A 24,317-nucleotide genomic window follows, 5' to 3' on the forward strand; every position below is an offset into this window, starting at 1 on the left:
CCACATTGTCAAACTTTTCTGGGCTTGACAGGCCTCGTTGAGAGTCTTATTATCACAATGATCTCATGCTGAGAAACTGTGACATTCTTCTAAACAGAAACCAAGCTTTGTAGAAGTACATCATGCATATCTCTCGACCTGAACATGGGTACAAAGCTAACAGTATACAATATGGCCACATTTTTATATGAAACAAAGGGGTGAAGGTTTGGTCCTTATTAGCACCTACTGGTAGATATACACCATCTGGTTCTAAACATTACATCCACTAAATGTCGAACAAATTCAGCCAGATTTGGCATTATTCTTTTTAACTCTAGTGTGGGAGGGGTTGAGGTCATTTTATGGTACTTCAGAGAATACTAGGACTGCACGATATTATCAGAATGTTATCAAAATTGGCTGATAATGGCTTAAACTGCAAATATCGGCATCAGCCTGATATGAAAAATGATGCCGATATGCCTTGCCGATAAGACAAATAACATGTGAAAACATGTAAAAACATGTGCTCAGGGCATTTCAGATATAGGCAAAAATCCAATACCGTGCATCCCTAGAGAATACAGTGATATTAATGTCCAAAAACATACCAAAACATACCAATACCATAGTATCATAACTTAAAATGCATGTCTTAGATGTTCTAACAGAGGAGAATGTTTTGAATCTAATGTATCCAAAAGATCGGTCTAAACAGTCTAAACATCCCTTTATGTCTATTTTAAATGCCACCTGTCCTTTCGTATTAAAAAACGTAAAAGCATTCAGTGGAACAGGGGACAGCTCATTTATATAATTACCGCAGAGTAAAAGACATTTTATAAGATCTCCACAGTGTCTTTTTTCAGGGCATTTAGCACACTTCCAGGTAGACAGATTAGTCATAGCCTAAGAAAATGTACTGCGCAGCACACACACTCTTAGACACACAATTTGTTCTGTTCCAAAATCTATTGAGGCACCTATGGAGATATGATTTCAAGGATATTCCAAAAGGCTGACAGATTCATTATGCTGCCTACTTAGATTTTAGCCAAATTGTAAGGCAGTAAGACATTTATCCTTCACAGAGAAAATAAGAAATTCATGATGCCAAGGGAAGTGTGAAAATTGCTCATTAAAAATACTTAATTTAATATAGTGAATTTAAACAGGAAATTTGCATACGATTTTGTCTTTTCAGACCAATGCATAAAAAAACAGATTGATATGCTTCGGCAGCACAGTGCTTGCTTCGGCAGCACATATACTAAAATTGGAACGATACAGAGAAAATTATTAGTTATTAATTAATAATTTACTGTAATACTCACAATATAATGTACTCTATTCTTGGGGGAGTCGTGGCCTAATGGTTAGAGAGTCGGACTCCCAATCGAAGGGTTGCGAGTTCGAGTCCCGGGCCGGCAGGAATTGTGGGTGGGGGGAGTGCATGTACAGTTCTCTCTCCACCTTCAATACCACGACTTAGGTGCCCTTGAGCAAGGCATCGAACCCCCAACTGCTCCCCGGGCGCCGCACCATAAAAATGGCTGCCCACTGCTCCGGGTGTGTGTTCACAGTGTGTGTGTGTGTTCACTGCTCTGTGTGTGTGCACTTCGGATGGGTTAAATGCAGAGCTATGTAAATCGGGTGTCGGCTTGATTCTCATATTCACAACCAATTTCTATATTTAAACAGGAAATTTGCATACGATTTTGTCTTTTCAGACCAATGCATAAAAAAACAGCAGAAGGGTTGAATAAAAGTGCAATTTCACTCTGGCAGTTAGGTGGCACTTATGCACAAAGTGACTATGCAACTTTCCATTTCTGCCACACACTTACAAAAGGAAGTCAAGCAAGTATTTTAGTTTTTTTTTTTTTTTAAACAGGTGTTCAGATTTTTGTATTCGCTATATATAGTTTTTATCAAACAACACCAAATACAAAAGTACAGAGACAAGAGACACGGTTTTGGATTTTTCCTCTGACCATCCATTGTCGCTTAGCAAAACAGTATCTTCATAAGCACCACCAAAACATAGTTTTATGTAAAAGAAAATGAAAAAAAAAAAAAAACCCTCCAGAAAAATCACATCGACAGTGTACAAATGTTGATGCACATTCATCTTAGTGTGAACAGGCCTTTAGAGTACTGGTCCATTAGCTTATGTTAGCAACATGCTAACATAAAACTCCTTTCAAATTGTGTATTTGTGTGGCAGGCAAAATTGCTGCCTATGTAAAGCCATCCAAATCAGTCACTTATGAGCTGCCTTAAAAGACAGCAGGCAGTAGTCGGTGAGGCAGCTAAACAGGTTTTGGAGCAGAGCTAATGTCTAAATTTAGCACATCCCAACCTCAGAGTCAGATCTGATTAGGATGATTTTGTTATGAACGGTTTTCCTGTTATTGGGCTTGAGTGGACAATAATTTAGTCTACTGTAGTTCCCAGTCTGTGCCTCTTTCTGAATCTCTTAGTCTCTTTGCTGCACTAGATCTAGCCTGATTATCTTGACTTGTTAGGAAAGCCGATTCATCCTCACAAGAGACCTCCTGTAGCTGATGTCCTAGATATATGATGCTACAGTATTCCAAGCGTTTCTAAAGTCATGACCATACCTGCTCTGAGGTTCTGTCGCACAGAAAAGCTACTTAAAGAGTGCAACACATTAATTTCCAATCTAAGCTCATTGAAAAAGGTGCCCCAGCCTACATTTTTGTAGATACCTAACTATACATAAAATTTACTGCAGTTTCCAGATGAGATGAACACTAGTGGCAGTAAAACATCAACAACTTTAATTCCTGTTAACACAATTTTATTTTCATGTGGCTCCTCGCACAATACCATGCTACTGTATGACCTGAAAACACATTTAGCATAGTGCATGTTTTGTACACTAACACATTGTGATGTTTCCATTACATAACCAGCTCCATGTTTATGGCCTTTCTAGTAAACTTGCTCAGTAGCTCACCTGGTACATTTGCAATGCAGAGTGATCAGGTACCACTCCTGTGTCACAATAAAAGAGGTCAAAAACTTGTAGAACCAAGCAAAAATGCATGGTTGCTTCAGTGTTTTTATGTAATGTTTGCTTTTGTTAACACTATCAGTTAGGTTTAGGGGAGGGTTTATAGGTGGTATGTTATTTTAAAACGAGCATTAACCTTTTAGTGCCACTCATTGGACATTTCATTTCCTATCACAAACTACCACTGACCAACATGATAAAACATTGCCAGATTCATGTTTATCTGTTTCAGATTAAACTGAACATGCTTTTAACACTTTGTTTTGAAAGTGTCATGAAGCATGCAAAAAACAACAACGTCATTTTGCGATATGTCACCAAGTTTATTTGTATAGTGCTTTTTATGATACACATGGTTTCAAATCAGCCTTACAGAAAATCATGATGCTATTGTTTTTAATAATATTCATGCCTAATAGTCGCATTTAGCAGATTAGGACTGGGCGATTATACAGTTTATATTTTACAACGATATAAGCAATCAAGCAGTTGAGATTTGCTATACAGTATATATTGCCTTACAAGGGTACACTGTATGTATTAGGACATAACTTTATATAAAGAGCTGGGCGATAATATAGTAACATTTTTATGACAATATAAGCAATTACACAGTATTTTCAATGAGCATTTCATGAACAATAAGGCTTCGCCTCAAATTATTCTTACTATTCTTGCCTAAATGTTGTATGATAGATTACATGATTGAGTCAGGATAAAAGATGGCCACTGAACCTTGATAAACATGCCCACAGTTTATAGCGTTACACATTTTCTTTCCTTGGTGGTTTAGATGCTTTTATTTGCTGTACAGCATCCTTTCATTGGTGGATGAGGTGAAAGGTGTTTCAAAGCAGCAGGTGTTAGGCTCATGACCCCTCCTGCACATCTCTGCATGTGTATATGTGTAAGAGAAGACATGTTTGGGCATGTTCACGTGTGTGTTGTGGAGGTGCACAAGCAGGTATCATGAGAGCTGCTGTGTCCTTGGATATCATGTGATTCATTTCAAAGTGAACAGTGAAAAACATCAGTGGGGAATTGCAGGAGAATATGTAAATGTGTAGGACAAGTCATTGATAGACAGGCAGTATGAGGCAGCATAGACTGGATGCATGACATAGGAACTTTAATGAAGAAAAAAATACAGTGTGGCATAGTTGGCAGAAATGCAAGAGAATGTAGCACATGGCACGATGCTGCTGAGGTCATCACTGCAACCCAACATACCATAGTAGACTGCTAAAGATCTCTAGTGTAAACAAAACAGGTCAGCCCTGTGCTGTATTGTCTGGGTTAGTGATGGGGTACAAAGATCTTCATTTGTAGAGTAATATATCTATGTTTATATAGATACAGAAGTTAGCTGAAGGGGGTATTTTGACAGAAAATGAACAAAGATTATGCAGCATTAAGTTTGTTTTACACATAACACATTTTTCCGTTCCACTGCACTACTTTTCCATTGTTTTTCTATGTAAACACATGCTAGACAGACAGGTTTAAGCATTGCAGTGATCTTTTGCTGTGTCTCACGCATGAAACAACATTCTACAATTGTAATGCTAAAGTTAAAATAAGTTCAACTTATTAAAAAAAAACACACCACAAGACCTATTATTTCCCCAATCAGTCATATTTTTTTTGGTCTGTTTTCATGGAACATAATACTTTAATACTTAAAATTTAAACGTGTACATCTGCTAGTGTAAAAGTTAATATTGTTTACATTAAGGACTATAGATGACCTCAAATCTACAGACATGGATGTGTTTTTCTACTGTGTATCCTTACATTGCTTGACAGCAATAAATGTGATTTGATTTGTTACCGGGTAATTTGCAAGTATAGTACTCCAATGCATCTAAACGAACCTTATTATCTCACTTTCAAAGTCATATGATTCAGTGAACACTTTAAAATCCCATCAAGATCAGCCTGAACTGAGAACGACATATGTTTCATTAATCCTTAAAAAAAACAAAAATCATTCGACTTTCCTGCAATTTCCAAATGGCACTGTACACAAATAGATCTTAAAACATTTCCTTTGACTTTAAAATGATGAATTACATGACAAAACCATATGACACTATGTAACATTTATCATGTTTGAACAGAGCTGCAATTGTCTGTGAAATGCTGTGTGAATAATGGCAAATCTGTTGTAGCCACTAATGGATGTGACAAAACAGACTGTATACTGGCATTAAATAATACTTATTACCCTTTTTAGCTGCAGCTTATCTTAATTAGCTAATATGCTTGCAGATTGATTTTCAGAATTTCAATGCTACAGTATAGTTAGTAGCACATACAGTACAGCATAAAACATATAATACAATGGCACAGGAAATTAAGACAAAAAATGTCAAAACTATGTAAATACACACACACACACACACACACACACACACACACACACACACACACACACACACACACACACACACACACACACAAATAAATTGTATATTAATTACTTCTGTCTCTTTTGCCTCTCTTCAGCTTGGTGCAGCTTTCTCATTGCGGTCCTAAAACATGGAGTTAGTGTAAGAGGGTGCAATACAACCAAAATTGTGTGAATGGAGTCAGTGCCTTCAGGACACTATGATTGGTTGTTTACCCTGTAATCATCACCTATCGTGTGCAACAGGACTGCAGATCAGCTTAAAAGGGTTAAACCTGGAAGTTTTGGTTGGTTAGCCCTCTGCATTTTGCCCCTGCTGGTAGATTACACCGTTATGCAGGAAAAATGTTTCTCCTCTGAGAGCCATTCAAAAGTAGCTGTGAATTTTTATTACACAAAAATTCTCTATAAGTAACATATAAATCACAAAAATGCCATAATAACATGGCTGTTATTTCATAAATGTCCAATTTTAAGAGGGTTCTTAACAGCATGAATTTATTTATATTTTTCCTGCTGCAGTGATGTCTAATATAGAGTGAACACTCACACAGTAATTTACTTGAAAAAATCACCTTCTCAAATATTAGCACTTTAAAATAAAACATCAGCAATTGGTAACAGAAAATATAGACATGAGTTTTTTTATTTATATAATTTATGTAATAATACAATATTATAGATTATTTTTAAAAAGGAGCTGAATTAATTATTTATTTAATTAATTAATTAATTAATAAAAAAAAACTATTTCACCTCCACCAGCTCCACCTGTCTATATCTGTTATCTTTTGTCAGTAGCAAGTTCATGCTTGCTTTGCAGCAGCAACATACTGACAGAGATCTGGTGGAAAAATAAACCCTTAACATACCTTCATAATTCTAATTTACAGTGTGTGAATAATAATAAGCATTGCGAAATTTAAAATCAAAATGGAGCACATAGATAACTACCAAGATGTTTTGGGATGTAGAAATTAATTCATTGCTGCTGGCATTGTGAGGAATAGCAGAAGTACATTGATCTGTTCACATTTGACAAAGGGTGTTTTGTGTATTTCTCTCTCTCTCTCTGTGTGTGTGTGTGTGTGTGGTTCAGGTAAACCCTACATTATAGGGAAAAATGTCCCCACAAAGATGGGATTATCCAAAGTTTTTGTCCTTGTGGGGACATTTTTGGTCCCCATGAGGAAAACATCTTATAAATCACACAGAACAAAGTTTTTTGAATAGCAGATCTGTGTGTGTATCTGATTTTGCTTACATTACATATGGATAGTACTATTGTACCATTGTGGGAGACTATAGTGGGGACTAGCCAATGGTAAATAAACTAAATCTAAACCTAAAATGCAAAAATCTCATAAAAATATCATTAGCTCAGTATAAAAACATCAGATTTAAGTTAACGGAAGGTCCCCAAAAACAAACATCTGTATCTATGTTCATGCACCTTCCAGGTCCTGTGTACAGTAACTTCTATGTTTCATGAACACATATTGCCTGTTAAATGTGAAATATGGTCAGGATTAGAATCCATACCAAAATCACTACATGCTATCACAAACATGTTGGCCTCAATCCCATCATAATCCCCTCTGACATCTGTAAAAAAGTGGCCAGAGCTCTTCCACATTTCTAATGGGAGGACAGCTTTGATTGGGTGTTATGCTTTGCCTGAGACACAGGCATTAACCAGCTGGGTGCTTTCTAGTCACAACCCCTGCTGAATCACTTGGCCTCGGCTGGCAGTAGGGCAGCTTTGTCAGCTTGATGTCCTGATATGGCAGCTCTAAGCCACACATCTGGAAAGCAGATTAGGAGAACAGAAACCATTCACACGTACTGCCAAGAGGAGCCAGATACTGGTTCTGGCTTTATCGCCTCTGTTTTCACGGGCACCACGTCAGATTGCTTTGAAATCACTTGGTTGTATTCACAGCTGCACATGACACTGTCAGCTCTCTACCTGCAGAGTGCCACCACACAGACTCATTAAATGCATTTCACATGCTCGGCAATGCACCAGGAGCACGGTGCAATCTGGACTCTTGACCAGGATGTTTTTTTATTTATTGTCATGATTTCCTAATTGTAATTCACTTTTATCAGGTATGACGCAGACGAGAAGAACTCAAAAATACAAAAACAAAAAAGGCATCATTTACTTACCTTCATGTTGTTTCTTTCTTCTGTGGAGCACAAAAGAAAATATTTTGCAGAACCACATTAACTTTCATTGTAAAAAAAAAAAAAGAAAAGAAAATTAAATTTTTCAAGATGTCGTCTTTTTTGTTAAACAGAAAAATAAAGTCATGCAGGTTTAAAATGTTCAAAATGATATGAGGGTGAGTACATTTTTGGGTTAACTACTCCTTTAAGTTCCCAGGAACATGTATATATTTTTCAGTAGAAATTATAATTCCAACATTTCCAAAATGATTTTATTAGGCTATTAGAATGTTTTTATTATTCTTGATGGCTATGCTTCCTGAAACAGTAGTGTTTTTGGTCAATTGCCATGAATTTCATCAGACACAAGTGTAGCAGACTACTCTGCGTCAATGAGAAAAGATTGTTGGTTGTGACAGTCCGTCAACATAGAAGTGCATGCAAAATATGGCGACAGTTGTCTACTTGGGTTTACAATATGAAGCATGAAGGTCTATCTATCTATCTATCTATCTATCTATCTATCTATCTATCTATCTATCTATCTATCTATCTATCTATCTATCTATCTATCTATCTATCTATCTATCTATCTATCTATCATTTCTTCTGGTTTGTTCTACCAGTCTATTCTTCTAGCATTCAGTCTAACAGCCTATCTTTGTTCTATCATTCTAATATCGATCTATCTATAGTTTATTCAGTCGTACTAGATATTGTAATGCTGTTGTTCTTTCATTCTATCATTCTATTGTTCTATTTATCTGTCCATAAACTGATAAAAATCATTTTAATAATACTTCCTTACATTCAAATTTGAATTGCAGTATCACAATGAGCTCAATTCAGATTGTGAAACTGAATTAAACTGGTCTTCTTGCAGTTTTTCTCAATCGCTTTGGCACATTTTTTGAAACGGTCTTAACATTCTCTAAACTGTAAGTTTAATTGTCACACCTGTTTTCTGGAACAGGCAGGCAATTGCCTGTGGCCCCACATTTTGAGAGGGCCTCCGACAGATGACCATTTGAACAATTGGAAATGTCATTTAAAAAAGTTTCTATTTCCAACGTATTTTGCAGAATTGAGTTTTGTAGCCAATCACAGGCATCTTTGTTGAAAGCAATGGCCAATCAGAGGTGTTTAAGTTAGTGAGAATCTACTCTGATCTAATTTTTGTTTTCGTAATTTTACGTAGTTCTACATGCTCACATATCTTCCTATTATAACAAGACAAAAAGAAAGCATACACGATGTAAATAAGATATTCACTTTATAATAAATCCAAAAGCAAGATGTGAAAAAAACTACGGAGTTGACATAGCAACTGAACTAATGGGTGATGCTCTGCTGCCATCTACTGGATATAATGGTAATTTCATGTCATTTTCAACTTCAGTCTTTGTTTTCCACCAGGCCAAAAGTGATTGAGAAACTGTAATTCATTTCTGAATGGTGAACGACCTTGGTGGATGGTATGTGCAAATTGGAACAATTTGTTCCCATTCTACCTCTCTTTTGCATCATTAACCCACCTATGAAATGTCAAAAGGGCAAAAACAGAAAAAGCAGGGCACTTTAAAAGCCACCATGATCATGGTTTTTGTTTATCTGTGGGGGTCATCCTCTCAACTTATTAATGAAATCCTGTGACATAGAGCATGTGTATATCTACAGAAATCTCAGCCCTTGCACATTTTAGTGTAAATAATTTAACAACGTTAAATTGCATAAATTATAAACATGCAGGACTGTCGGAAGCATGCATGGGCCAACTGAGGCCTACTATAGGGACCACACCATTGTGCTAAATATAGCACAGTGATTGGAAACAAGAGCTCTTGTGTGCCAGAAAGCCGTGAAAGTGTTTAGTTTAGTGCGTAAGCCCAACAGCTTGGATCAATATGTGGTACTCAGGGATTGTGTTGTAGGGGCATCTCAGTAATGTGATATTTGCACTTACTGAAGGCTCCTTGCACTGGAAGCCCATGGCGTCCCCCTCAACAGCCGAGACAGATTGAGACTGGCCTTTGGCCCCCTTCTACCTATTGATCTCAAGGTATGGAGTTACGAACCTGCTTTCAGGTGTGCATAACGCACTAAAAGATGAAAAAGTACTTCATCATTATCTCTTTTTCTTTCTTGTTCCTTCTCCATCACTCCAAATGAAAGATGTGCATTGCATGATTTGAGCTGTTCATCAGCAATATTCTTCCAAGTGAGAGAAAAAAAACATGAATTGCTGGTGGCAATCAGTCTCTGGAGGTTGGAAAGAGGGGCATACATTTTGGGGTTGAAAGAATGATAGATGCTAGAGCTACGAGGCTGTGTTTTCACTCAAGTGCTTTTTTTGAAAGAGAGCATAAGAGGTCTTCATTGCAGAGGGCCATTTTGTTAGACTTGTCTTCGTGGCGCAAATGGAGCGCAAGTGAGATTAGACAAGTACCATGGTCCTGATTGCACCAGCCATGGAGAGATCCGGGTAATCACGCTATCCATCCTCGTTTCCTAAAACAGCACGGCAGGTCACAAATGTGACGCAAGGCAATTCAGAACTCTAGTGAATGAAGTTGGAAAACTTATTTCCCCTCAAGTAGCAATTATTGAGAGAGTTCATCACCAGTGGTTTTATTTATTATCAATACAACATGTGGGGGAGAGCGTCAGAATGCAATTTAAAGGTACAGTACAGTTTTTATGCAACTAGCAGGTTATCTAGCTACTGCAAAAAAAAAAAAAAAAATTTTAATTATTTTTTTCAGTCGCACAGCTTTGTTGTTAAGCTTCAGGAATGTTTCTGGGTTGGCAGTTGGTACTATTTTACCAGCCTTAATTTAGTCAACAATAACAATGTACTGGAAAAAATACCACAGATGTTACAGACAATAGCAAAACAGTCTAGATAATTTAGATAAATTGAGAAATACAAGAATATGCAAAGTACTATCAATGTAAAGACTAAATCGAATAAATCACTTAAGACACAGCTGTTTTTCTATGCTCTCATACATCAGCATTTGTGTGCCAGGGCCTGGGTCACGACTGACCTTTGCCTTGGCAGACCACACTGGATAGGATCTGTGCCTGAGGATGGGATATAATTGACATGGTCCACTGCTTGGGGGTTTGCTAGTTGGACTGGTATACCACGACAGGCAGAGATCATTTGGGTTAAAAATATAAACTGTCTGTTCAGCCTGCGAGGGTTGTTTGTGACATTAAAATGTATATGATATCAGAATTCATGAGGTTGGTTTATGAATGTAGATCATTATCATCATACAAAATCTTTAATGGAATTGATATTTTGTCTTTGATGGAAGTGATTTTGTGTTCGTTGTAGCACTGGCAACACAGCGTGATGGTGAACTATGATTGAATGTAGTCTGGATGCTGGCGATTCTGGAGGGTACTCCGATTTTTTGCATAGTATATGTAATTATACCGTTCATAAATTATTTACATTAATAATATATCTGGACCCTATGTAAATACTGAAATATTATATAAATTATACATATGCAATAATATTGTGAAATATTATAAAAAATTTATATAACTGTTTTGTATTTTAATATTTTTTTTGTATTTTAAAACAGTAAATGGCAACAGATATTACTGCAAAATACTGTAAATAGTAAATGGTACACTAATTTATAATATTATTTGTTACTAGAAAAAACATATATTGTATCAACACCAGGTGCAAAAACCATCATGTCTCACTTTATGATTTTGAGTAAATACCCTCTGCCCTAATTATTTTAGATAAAATGTATTCAAACATTTTCCCATAGGATTGTAGGCAATTTTCTTTTTATCTGTTACCACTCAATTTGTTCCACTAAGCAAACAATAATGTACTGGTTCCTCACTGCCGGCAAGAATCCACTTTACTCTATTTGCTGACAAACAGCCCCCTGCCACCAAAGGAATTATCTGCCATGCTCAACTGCTCTCTGTATAAGGAGCTATTTCTAAAGATGCACTGTAGAGTAATGCAAACTGGTTGTGACACTAAAACATGACCTTTTAAATTGATTAAAAAATTATGATTGTTTTTGGCTTCTTTTTTTGTAGCCCTTTAGCTTTGCCTGGAAATGTTTATGACATACAGAAAGAGCTTGTCATAAATGTTGACAAAGCAAATCAATGGGTAACCAAGAAATTATGATAGAGTAGATAAGTTTAAGTCTTTTGAATTTTTAATTTTGAATAAACCTGTTAATATTGAGCATTAGTATTAGATATTTTAAGAGGAATGGACATTGAATAATAGTGCCAATATAGTTCACAAAAAAAGAGTACTGTATAAAAAAATGTATATACATAATATCATAATATATGTGATTGACAGGGGCCATAATAATAGGCTTTATATATATCAATCCCCCAGCTAAATATAATTGGATGAAAATGAGTGTTGTGGAATCTGCTGTTAGATTTATGATGGTGTGCATTTGTGTTAATGCGCTGGAAATACATGCTTCAGGAAGAAGTGAGTTTGGCTGGAAAAACAAGCTGTTTCAGCAGAAGGTATTCCATAGAGAAAGTCCTCACACACTACACAGCCGCTACCTGAGAGAGCTGTGTCTTGACTAGTCGAGCCCCATGACAATAGAGCCAGACTGTGTGGTTAGGGGTCAGTCCAGCCTACACAGACAAACACAATCACACTCACACATGTTATCCCTGAACACCTGGTGGAAATGTGCATGTAGGCCAATGTCTCGTGTCAGTGTTTGTAATACAACTCCTCTTGCTCTTTCTCACATATGTCAGTGATCTGTTTGTGTAAGATTACCATTTAATAAGAGATTTGTGCAAACACAGCTATAGCTGCATGTACTTGGACTTCAAGTATTGGAGGGTCATGAGTGATTTAAAAGTATAAGCTCATCAGAGGTGACCAAAAGATGGGCTGTTGTATCAGACCAAAATAGAAACGTGCTGCTATTTGCAAAGCTCTAAATCAATCACAGCCATGCTCTCAACAGTCCCCATAATTTGTTTGTTTGGTTCTGGGAGGGATTAATGTGGATTTTTTTGTTGTTGTTGTTAACCAAAATTGTGATTAATTCTCTCAGATTAAGGTATTTTTGTCCATGAAAAACAAGCAGAATTAATTTAAAAATGCAAACCATTTGTAAAACCTTTTGTTGTTGTTGTTGTTTTTGTTGTTTTTGTTACACACCACACAAATTTCATAAAAAAAAACCTGGCTTCCAGTTGATTTCAGTATGATGTTAGCATGTTGCTAAGGTTATGGCATAAAACACACAATAGCACAAAGAAATATTGGATAACATTATTAGTTTTTATTACATTTATATTTTATATAATTTATCTTTCAAAAACATTAAAATCTTAATGACCTTTTAGACTTATGAATGGTCAAATCACTTCTGAGCATGTCATTATACATCATGGGATTTGCTTCTCCATAATAAAGGATACATGCAATGCCGTGTCAGAATTTGGCTAAAACAAAGTATCTTAGGCAACAGAATAATTAAGAAGCCTACCTTTTGGAAAAGATTTGCATCAGGATACGTGCATATGATGCCTTAAACGCTGCATCTGTAGGCAGTTCACTGGGTTTTGGGAGGGAGCTTAGGTTTCAACACTTCAGCCAAGTGTAGTGTGCCATGTAACAAATGTTGTTTTCCTGTTTTGCAATCTCGTCAGCCTACTACATCATACACCTACACCATGAACTCTCTCCTATCCCTATATATGTCCTTTCTGTTTGCATTACACTCCTGTCAAACATGGTCAAATCTTCCATTTTTCATGAAGAAGTCTGTAAAGGATGGATAGGATGATGTCCTTTGACCTTTTCTACTGCGTGCAGCATGATCTCTTCTATTCCTGAGTGGGGAATTCATTATGCCAGCACCACTTGACCTCAGCATGTGAGCTTGTGTGGAACAGATGGGACTAGGCAAGGGTTTGGGTCACAGCTGTGCTGGAGGCACTGCCCCGGCTGATGTATCCTTGAGTCTCTTGAAAAAGCCCTCTACAGAGGTAAACCCCAAACTGCCTGCCAGTGTTGTTGCTGCTCTCTGTACTGTGCCCCCTGTAATGGTGGTGCAATAATGTTTTGTTTGGCATATTAGGGTTAATATGCATAATTATAAAGGTCTGATTCCTTGTTCTCTGCTCTATTTAACATGAAGTGCCAGCTTACAGTGCATATACTAAAACATTGTGTCCATTTACTTCAGGATGCCAAAAGTCTGAATTAGCCTTTCTGACATGATATTTTTGCACCTCAATTTGACAAATTTGTCTTTGACTTGGTGGAATAAAACAGGTTTTGCTTTCAGACACACTAAAATGTGTTAAATGGAGCTGAAAGTATTATATTACTTACTGTATAATAGAAAGCAGCTTTTCCATACAATCAAAGGCGATGGTGAACATGGCAGATTTTTAAGGCATTATTTCTGGAAACACAAACAAACAAACAAACAAACAAAACTATGTCTTCATGAAGGATTGAAATGTATGGTGTGCATGGTTTTTATTTTTATTTTTATTTTTTTTAAGCTTGGCAGCCTTTGGTCCCCATCCAGTTCTACTGCATGGAAGAGAGCAGCTGTACATCTGCTGAATATCTCCTTTTGTGCCCCAAGGAAGAATGAAAGTCATACAGGGATAGAAAGACATGTGGGTGAGTGAGTGTGATGATGTTTCATAATTTTTGGATGAACTATCCCTTTAATGTCTCCAGTGTTACAAAATGTGCATTTTAAGCTGCTATGTACTAGCCTCAGCAACATAGTGTAAAGGTTTAAGTATCTGAAATCTAGTCAGGGTTTTGATTCAATTACAGCTGAAGACTGCCTGCTGTGTGATGAATAAAATTCACATCTCTACCATAAATCTTCAAACATCAAAAAGAAGAACTCTGACTACATCCACACTCTCAGTTATGCTGGTTTCACTTCATGCAATTAAGCTCACCTTCTTCTACAGCAATTATCTTGATGTATCAAGATTCCCTCAGATGCTGTTACTTCTGCCAAATATTATGTAACAGAGTTTCGAGGACAGTTTTGTGTCACATAAAGCCTTAAACATTAATTTGAAAAATCAGAGCAGTCTCTGTTTTCCCCTCTGATCTCTGTGGACTAATTTCCAGAATGGTTTGGTTCAGCTAATTAGCAATGGTAGAGAGAGAGAGAGAGAGAGAGAGAGAGAGAGAGAAAGAGAGAAAGGAAGGAAGGGAGGAAGAAAGAGAGGGAGAGAGAGAAAGGAAGGGAGAAAGAGAGGGAGAGAGCAAGCATGCGTGGATAGATGAAGGGGAAAATATGAATCATTATTGTATATTTGTTCATCACCTCATTTGTATAAGAGGTCCATAATTGTTCACTGGAAAGTACAATTATTGCATTTTGAAATTGCTTTCTCTTTGTCTTTAGGATGGGTTGCTGTGGATATTAGAAACTTAGAAAATTAGAAAAAACAAAACAAAAACTCACAAGACAAAACAAAGCAAAACAAAATAAATTGAAGTGGTTGGGGGTCATGTTAGCCCAGTTACAATGGCTGCTACACCCCTGATAATATTTGTTCCACTTCAAAGAGATTAGATGTGGGTCTATGTATGTCTGTCCAACTTTTCCAGTGCCAAAGCACATCCTGCCTTCCCTGATGACTAGCCTCATATAACGCCTATAGCTGATGAGTCCACCATGGACCCTGATGAAGGCAGAGGGATTGTATCTTTAAGGTGCACTTAGAGATGGATGAGGCGCCACGCAGGGATGGTGGTAACTGCCCTACTTCTTGCAATAAGTTTGGATTTGAAGCTCAAAGGAATTGTTCCTAACCGACCAGCTCATTTTACTATAGTTTCTCTTCCCAAGCTTCTGCTGAGATTCCTGTGAATAATGGGATAGGATGTGCAAATTTCCTATTCCCTCAATGGTGACCTTGTTTGGCTCCAGTTTATAATGCATACCATCATATTTAAATTCATGATCATGAAAAAATAACACCGTAATCGGATGCTTTCTTTGAATCCTCAGGAAAACACACACACAACATTGTACTCCGGGTTCATGCTTTTCCAATATTTGGCAAGCTTTCGCTGTACACAGAGTACATCAGAAGAAGCTTTTTAATGATGAAAGTCTTTCACTGGCCTTGCAACTTTCCCTCTACCCATAAAATTTTAACATTTCTAATTTATTATATATTAATTATCCTCTAATTATGCATTACATAACAGCTTTTGTGAACATCACTCATGTAAAACCCTCATAATTTATTTACTGCCTTTACAGAAGTGACAGAGTCAGATGGACCATCACACACTAAAATGAGATAAAGATTCAACAAAAGCTGCTCACATATTCTCCAGGGGTAAAGCAAACACTATCACTTATTCCGCTTGCTCTTGTCTGTTTCTCCTGACTCTTTTCCCGCTAAGTATCTCCTGCTGATTGTTTTCCCTACCGGCCTTGAGTTTTGTCCTCTCAGATAAGTGTCCATGAGAGACGTGACACACTCAGCCTAATCAGCTCTAACAGGGAAAGGACAAAATAGTCCCTTGTCTTTTTGTTTCTTCAGGAATTTAAGGTTGAGCCAGAGATGCAAAACTCAAATCAAATGGTAGCAGTGAGATCCTCATCATCGGTGATGTAAAAATACTCCCTGTCAAGAAGCACACCTTGAGTGAGACAGATGGTCTATTGATTTTATTTGAAAGGCTGCCACATGTCTCATTCTATATAACACTGTCCTTCTTCCGGACTTTATCAACAGGATTTTAGTATTATTGTGACGGATACTGAGAGACATATGCACTCTCAACAGCTAGAAAAACTGATTGTGTAAGCTAAAATACTGCATTAAAGCATTATGGTAGGCATAACAAACAAGGTGTCACACAACCTCTAGTCTATGGCTTTACATTTATGCATTTGGCAGATGCTATTGTACAAAGTGACCGCACTCAAGCTATACTTTTTTAACAGTATATGCATGTTCAGTGAAAACTGAACCCATTAACCTTGGCATTGTATTCACCATGATGTACCAGCTGAGCAATGTAAACATGTTTTATTAACATTTATGTCTGAGTCTTTGGGTAATAAAGGTAGTAAAATGCAGTGTGCAGAATGAAAAATGAATGAATGGCAATTTTTAATTGTCAATTACTCAAAAATAGCTTGTAACAGATCAGCCATAAGCTTTTAACCCAAAACCTTTTTTTTAAGGAATATTTTCTTAAAAATGAAAATTCTGTTATGATTTACGCACCCTCATGTCATTCCAAACTCATATACATTCATTTATTCTGTGGAATTCAAAATAATATATTTTGAAGAATGTTTCAGCTGTTTGTCTTTTTGTAACTTTGTCTTTTTGTAACCTGTTGGGACATCCATAGTATAGACAAAAAGGTTTTGCGAAAATACTCCATACAGCTCTACTGCTATATTGCAAGTCTTGAAAAGCCACACTGTCAATTTTTTTAAACAATGAACAGAGAAATTTCAAAATCAAACCAAACATTGATCAAAGCACACATGCACAAATTAAATCAAATATGGTGACACAAACATGATTGTCCATAAACAGCTGAAAAGTCTTCAAAATATATTCTTTCATGTTATGCAGAACTAAGCAATCCCTTCAACTTTAGCCTGAAATGAGGGTGAGGAAATGAGATCATTTTCATTTTTTTCTCTTCTCAAGTATCTTTTGAGATTTAGACTAAAATTAAAATTTTGTCCTCATGTCATTCCAAACCTGTTTAACTTTCTTTATTCCATGGAACATAAAAGAGGATATTCTGAAGAATGTTTGTAACCAAACTGTTCTAGTGAACTTTAACTTCCACTGTATGGAAAAAAAAAGTAACACAGAGACATTTCTCAAAATGTTTTATTTTATGCTCCACAGATAAAGGAAGTCTTATAGGTTTGGATCGACATCATGACCGTTTCGTTCCCATTGACTTACATCTTATGTTTTTTCCATGCAACAGAAGTCAAAAGGAACCCAAACTGTATGTTGACCAACAATCTTTGAAATACAGTATCTTCTTTTATGTTCCAAAAGAACGAAATACATAAAATTTTGGAACGACATTGGGGGTGAGTAAATGATGACAGAATTTTTATTTTTGAAGATGACAATTTTTTTTTTTTTTTTTTTACAGTTTTTCAGTTTTTTACAGTTAACTGAGAGCTGTTATATAGGGTGACTATACATGCTCTTTTTCCCGGGCACGTCTTGGCCAGGATTTCTATATGGCTTAAAATATCCAGGTTTTGGCTTTGTTTGTGCCGCACAGACCAATCAGTGTATGACATCACAGTACCGTGAGAACTATAGAGAGCAGACAGATTCTTATGCTTTAGAATCACTCTCACGTTACTTTGATGTCAAACAGCGATCAGTCTGCGCAAGTCGAACACACCCAATATATATGCGTATTTTTTACACTTTGACCGTTCCTACTGTACCTTCTCACGCACTACGATTGGTTGACTATGTACAATGCCTGCATGTTATTGGTCAAACTATTTTTCGATCATTACCTTCAGCAAGTATAAAACAGGAAAACAAAGCCAAAACCTGGATATTTTAGGAAATATAGAAATCCTGGCCAGGTTGTTTCCAGGAAAAAGAGCACGTATGGTCACCCTATGTTATATACTGTAGCTTTAAAGAATGCTTTTTCCAGCAGGGTGCTATAATAATTTGCTTGTAATTTTATCATGTGTTTAGCAGCACTGCTTGTAATACCATTTAATGTTACCAATTAATGTTACGATCCACCCAGTCTAGGATAGGGGAAAGCAACATTAAAGTAAAAAAAAGTAAACAACATAACTGTGATACAACAATTTATTTGATGTAACACAAACAAGGAAGTATTAAGTCTTCAGGAGTGGATGAAAATCCCAAAGAAAATACAATAAAAAATGCCTCTAACTATTGCGACCAAGTCTACACTTACCTTACAGAAATAAAAAGTAAATAAACAACAATATAATTCCCTTACTCCCTCTCTAGTTTTAAACAGGAGAAAATGATTCAAAAATAATAAAAAGAGGGCACCCACTCCCTAGAACGTCCCGTTTTTTTATGTATATATTGAAATTAGAAGATACGTTTCCACAATTGGTATCAAAATAAATACAGAAAGAAATAAGTGTCTATATCCATGTAACAATGTTGACAAGTTAACAGCACCTTCGTTAGCAAACGGATTAATCTTATTACATTAATATTCAGAGGATAGAGACTCTAAATCTGTCTTTTATATTTCTCAAGCTCTTCGATTAGGAAATGCCCTGAAAGGTCAAATTGAGACCCTCTCACATAAATCAATAGCTGTCACAATTGTAGGGTCTCTGAGAGCCACCCTCGCCTCAGCGTGCTGTAGTCTGGGCCTGCATATTTCACACTCGCAGAGGTGTCACACAAGCATGTCTCACTCTCTTTTTCAGATCCCAGCTCCAAATACGAGAGCCCAGGATGAACGGCTGTTTAACTCCTTGGCAAAAGCACCATTACTGTCAAAGCCAGGGATGCAACATGAAAAAGCCAACAGACCACATGCCTGTCAGCCTATCAGAGCAACATGGTAGGAAAACATCTGACAGGACTGTATCTGCACACCTCTGGGAAAACATAGAGACTCCATTCACAAGGCTGTGTATAATCCCACACCAAGGGATTATACACAACACAGCAACTCTGTGAGGTACCCATTAGGCAGGCTATTTAGAAAATGGGAAGATAACGTTGCATTTATATAATTTCATATTTGAAAAAAGGCTGATAAAGCCCAGTAAATGCTATATGCTCTGTTGAAGGTAATGGCCAATTGTTAGCTAGCAGTACATATGACTATAAGTGAAGTATTTTACCTCACCTTGCCTTTCTTTTATAGTTATAAATGGAAATATAATAATAATAATTAAAAAAAATTATAGCATTACACCCATTTTTCAGAAAATCAGCATGGCCTTGCACTTGGACATGAATGTAAGTAAGGTATTGCTTTTATGTAGTTTATATAATGCATTGTTGTTACATAAACAAGCCAAAACTGTGTAACTTACATTTTACACACATTTTGGCCAATTATAGTCTAATTTTGCTCCACTAGCAAAATATTTACAAATGAAGCAAAAGCGGGATGTATACTGACAGTCTGAAACACTGCAAACACAGACTAATAGAGTAGTACAAACACGGAAGTGTCTCAATGCCAACAATATTTAATAATAAATATAATTAATCTGATTTATGGTTAATTTCAGGGTAGTATGGTATAACACCATTTATGTAAGCATTAAATTGATTTACAGAAATAAGAACTGAGATACGCTAATAGAATATTGAACTGTAACACCAATGATTCTTAATTGGATTCTATAACGGGTTTCATCCTGTAGGGAATCGGACACATGGGCTAACTAAGCTTTTCTGAAAATGAGATGAAAAAGAGACCCTTCAGGTTTTAGACCAAAAATGGCTAGTAGAGCCTGAACTGAGGTATAGAGACACTCCATTAAAGAGGACATAACACACAGATTCTGCCAATCATGTTAATCTATAGAGTCCACCTATGGAGTGTTATTGTATCCTTCAAATCTCTGAAGAGTCTTTAGTTTTATCAGATTTATAAAAGACAGATACAGCTGTACCTCTTCTCCCTGAAAACAGTCGAGCTCCTGGAGGTCTGCCGTGGGTGGAGCTAAAGAGTCACAAGCACGCAAAGCTTTTGAACAAACAAACACACTTCCACAAGTCCTTCCAAACTTCCAAAACGGCATCCACTGTTCCCTTATTGCTGGGTTCTTTGGGAAGCTGAACAAGGTTATCTTTCCTTCACGACCAAAAACACACTTCTTTAGGTGATGTTATTGATTTTGTGGTCAAAAACAAAATGTAAAATTCCTTCTCAAGCAAGTTCTGTGCAGCACTGCTGATGACTTCCGTAACCCGAATAAAGCACGATGATGGATGTACTCTTGTTTTCACTCTGGTTTACATGTGCGCGCGATTTTCCGGGAGAAATGCCCATACAAGGAATGCCGCACTTTATGATGTAATACAGGGCCATACTCAAAAAAAAACATTCCGAAAATTATACAAAACCTGACGGAGTGTCTTTGCCACAGAAATGCTCTGTCAAACGTCCAACTCGTTTTCTTTTTAAACTTTGGACATGTTCAGCATGAGAATCCAACTCTTTAAAAGTGTCAATAAGTCAGAATGCATGAAATAGCATTAGACCTCCCCTTTTAATTCTGAATATGCAGAAGATGCTTCTGCTAATTAAAGTAATTTGAAAGTAAAAAGTCACGGGAGATTTTTGGCAGCGTTCCATAAGGTGCTTTATCTTGGCCAGACAGCGTGGTGCATTTCAGCGATAGCCGGAGTGAGATTTTTTTGTGATGCCAGTGTTTGATAGTGAACGCAATTCACTGCGTTGCAAATTAATCTCAAACAGCCATATGGCTGTAAAGGGCAGGAATCACCCAAGCAACGAGTTATTTATAGTAATTATAATATGTGTTGTTACATCTGAGGTGTGAGCTGATATATTTGGTTTAAATAACTCAAATAACCCTTAAAATAACTACTTTGATATCTATCTGCAGGATCAATGCACAGATTGTCACAAAAGAAATATAAGACAGAACAAACCCTATGCGTTTTTGTAAAGGAAATATCATGAACTGTCATGCTATGAGAGTATTATAAGACTCCTTTTTAGTTCTTAATTTAATGTTGTTGTTTTTTTTTTTTTAATATATTATTACCACATCCTGTTGTGCTCTTGAACATGAAACGGCAGAACTTGTATTCTACCCCATAAAAAAAATTTGGTCTATGAAAATGATCAGTGGGAAATATTGATTTCCAATGCCCCCTAGTGTGGTAAGATGCTGATGTTTAATACAGCAAAGCTATTTGCAAACTTTGAAATCCAAAAAGGTGAAAACCAGCAAAGCACATTCATCTGTTAATGGCTGATATGATCACTTTGAACAACTCTGACTTTAGTTAAGTATCAATTAATTATTGCTTAGAAACGTACAGTACCATTTGATTTGAACTCTTCATGGCAATGCGGTTATGTATATTTATACATAATGTGCAAATGCGAACTGTTTTCCTTTAATATAAATTGAGATACTAATGTAGAAAACAATACTCATTTTTACACCAATGATGGAGTGAAACAGTAAACAGCAAATACTCGAAGATGGCTTCAAGGGAGAATGAGCCGTCATGGTCAATATAAGTGTCTGTTTAGGGGGGAGGAGCTGCAAAGAGCCCAGTGAAGGACAGATAAAACATCTGCTTTGCACAGAGAGAACATTTCCTCTTAAATTACCTCCCTACCTGACAGAGAAAATGTGATATCTTACCCTCCCTAACTCCCCAAAGCCTGAAATAAAAGCCTCTAACATGATGAGAACAGTTATGAATAGGACCATATGAGACTCTTATCAAGTGTCCGATTACCTTTGTGCTGAAAACACATCCATTTTCTGTCTCCTGGAACATTATTAACACAACGGAACAATTATACTCGTTCAGTATTGCACATCATTGTACATAGTTATGATGTGTATGCTTTATATAGGTGCAAGGATGAGTACTTATAGATGTCTATGTATGAAACTCTGTGGTCAGTCTTAAGAATTAAGGTAAATATAATACAATTAAAGCCAATCACTATCTAAGTGATATGAAGGTAATTGAAGCCACATCTGCAGAGACCGTAGATTAAAAATCTACTCTGGTTTCCTAAGAAGCTGTAAAAGAAGTTATAAAATATTCAGCTGGTAAATTACTTGGAAGTTGTAAGACTTGATAAACAAAGCACTGCCTGCTTTAAATTAGTTACGTAATAAAGAGAACTTCATAAAATAGTAACCAAACTCTATTGTCTATTGCTGTAGTAAGAACAGAGGTTCAAAAGACCCCGGTGTATTTTATTTTGCACAAAACTTGATCTATGGATTGCTTCTTCAAGTTCAACTGTTCAATTGTCCTCATTTGTAAGTCGCTTTGGATAAAAGCGTCTGCTAAATGACTAAATGTAAATGTAAATGTAAATGTAAACTGTGTAGGCCTGTTTTTTATTCCCCAGGTGATGCAAAAAAAAAAAAAAAAAAAAAAAAAAAATGTTGGGTAATTTACTATTGGTAATACTACAACAAAGTGCGCAACAAAAATATTTTTTTTAGCTGGAAGTCCGCAGAAAGACAAGCAATGTTTATATGCGAGTGTGTTCTGTAACAGTAAACTTGCTTTTCTTTCTTTTTTGCAGACAGCTTATTTTTACTTTTTAAATTGTCCAACTGGCATCTGCATCATTTACACTAGATGAACAGCACTGGTTTAACATTTCTTTGGTTTGCTTTATTGATCATACATAAACTGGCAATTTCTTTATATAGCATAATTTACCATTTCAGAGCCTATCTACCATAATTATATCATATCATGGAAGTTAAAATTCATGTACACAACAAACATCGACAGCAAGCAATAGTCTTCAGGAGGAGGACAAACCCCAACTTAACTCATAAAGCTTTGGCAAATGATTTGAATGCACTGATCACTTAACAATTGCACCTAACATGCTTCCAGTGCAATCCAGTGATTTCAGTGCTAAACTAAAACAATACGAATAACAGCCATTATAAATGTAAAGAAAAGTATTGCACGTATTATTTGAAAAGAGTCTTACCTGCAAATGCCCCTGGTACATATTTATTGGAGAAAAAAATGTCCCAGACTATGGATCGCAGTTAAATGAAAGCAAGAATTATGATGACACTTCTAATGTTCCTGCGTGCGAGAGTGTTCTGAAAGTACTGAAAGAACTGCTCTTGAATTTGAGTCCAGTTTAGGAAAGCCGACACACTGGAGCTGTCCCGTGAATTAAGTGCTGGATTTTCGCGCACGGGATAGCTTTCGTCAAGGTGAGGAGGAGGCTTCAGCGCAGCTGCTTCCAAGCTTCGTGCGCGCCGGCGAGTCTTTCACCAAGTTGCTGAGGAGCGCGATAGATGCGCTGAACGCTCGAGCATGGTGCCTACGTCATAATCTCAGCCCCGGTGTGGCTCTGTTGGTTTTATCGTAGTTGGTCTGATTCTTCAGCAATTCCTCCCTCCTTTATCAGACACACACACACACACACTCTCTCTCGTCTTGTCGACTGTTCGTCCCTTCCTCTCCCCAGCCCAGCAGATTTAGGCGGAGCCGGTTCCGTCATTCACAGGAGCGTCGCTGCACGCGCAGATGCTCAGGCTCCAGATTTTCTCATCGTTTTAATGTTCAGCTAGCAACTAAATTACTAAATCAAGTAAATGTCTAGGTCCTCCTCTCTGTGTGTATTGTTCTTATAAGCTTAGGAGCAAGTAGGCTCTATATATATAGTTGACTTCACTAAAGAAAGAAAGGATGTAATATAAAAGCTGATCTCACAAAATTAGAAGCACATAAATAATTGCACATAATAAAATGCATATAATATGGAAAAATGCATCATTAATTGAATATTCAAACATAAACAAAACGTAAATGTAAGAAGTCTTTACTGTCACTTTTAATCAATTAAATGCATTATATATAATATTAATCTTATATAATTATATAATATTAATCTTCTTATTAGTTGTATTGGTAAGACTTTACAATAAGGTTCATTAGTTAACA

The 24,317-nt window shown here is 36.6% G+C and overlaps 1 protein-coding gene across 4 annotated transcripts in view; it reads right to left on the bottom strand.

Moving 5' to 3' along the window:
* The window catches only part of LOC109057501 (peroxisomal biogenesis factor 5-like a), a 75,676-nt gene extending 51,766 nt beyond the window's left edge, over nucleotides 1-23,910 (bottom strand). For 2 of the 4 annotated variants that reach the window (XM_042758301.1, XM_019074747.2), the window contains exon 1: nucleotides 23,350-23,908. In XM_042758301.1, coding sequence (XP_042614235.1) covers nucleotides 23,350-23,370 — 21 coding nt within the window. In that variant the 5' untranslated portion in view covers nucleotides 23,371-23,908. Of the gene's footprint in view, nucleotides 1-23,349 lie in introns of all 4 variants that reach the window. The other 2 variants (XM_042758298.1, XM_042758300.1) reach the window with 2 other exon arrangements.
* Nucleotides 23,911-24,317: the final 407 nt, after the last annotated feature.

The sequence above is a fragment of the Cyprinus carpio genome, chromosome A6 (genome assembly GCF_018340385.1).
Source record: "Cyprinus carpio isolate SPL01 chromosome A6, ASM1834038v1, whole genome shotgun sequence".
Taxonomy (NCBI): domain Eukaryota; kingdom Metazoa; phylum Chordata; class Actinopteri; order Cypriniformes; family Cyprinidae; genus Cyprinus; species Cyprinus carpio.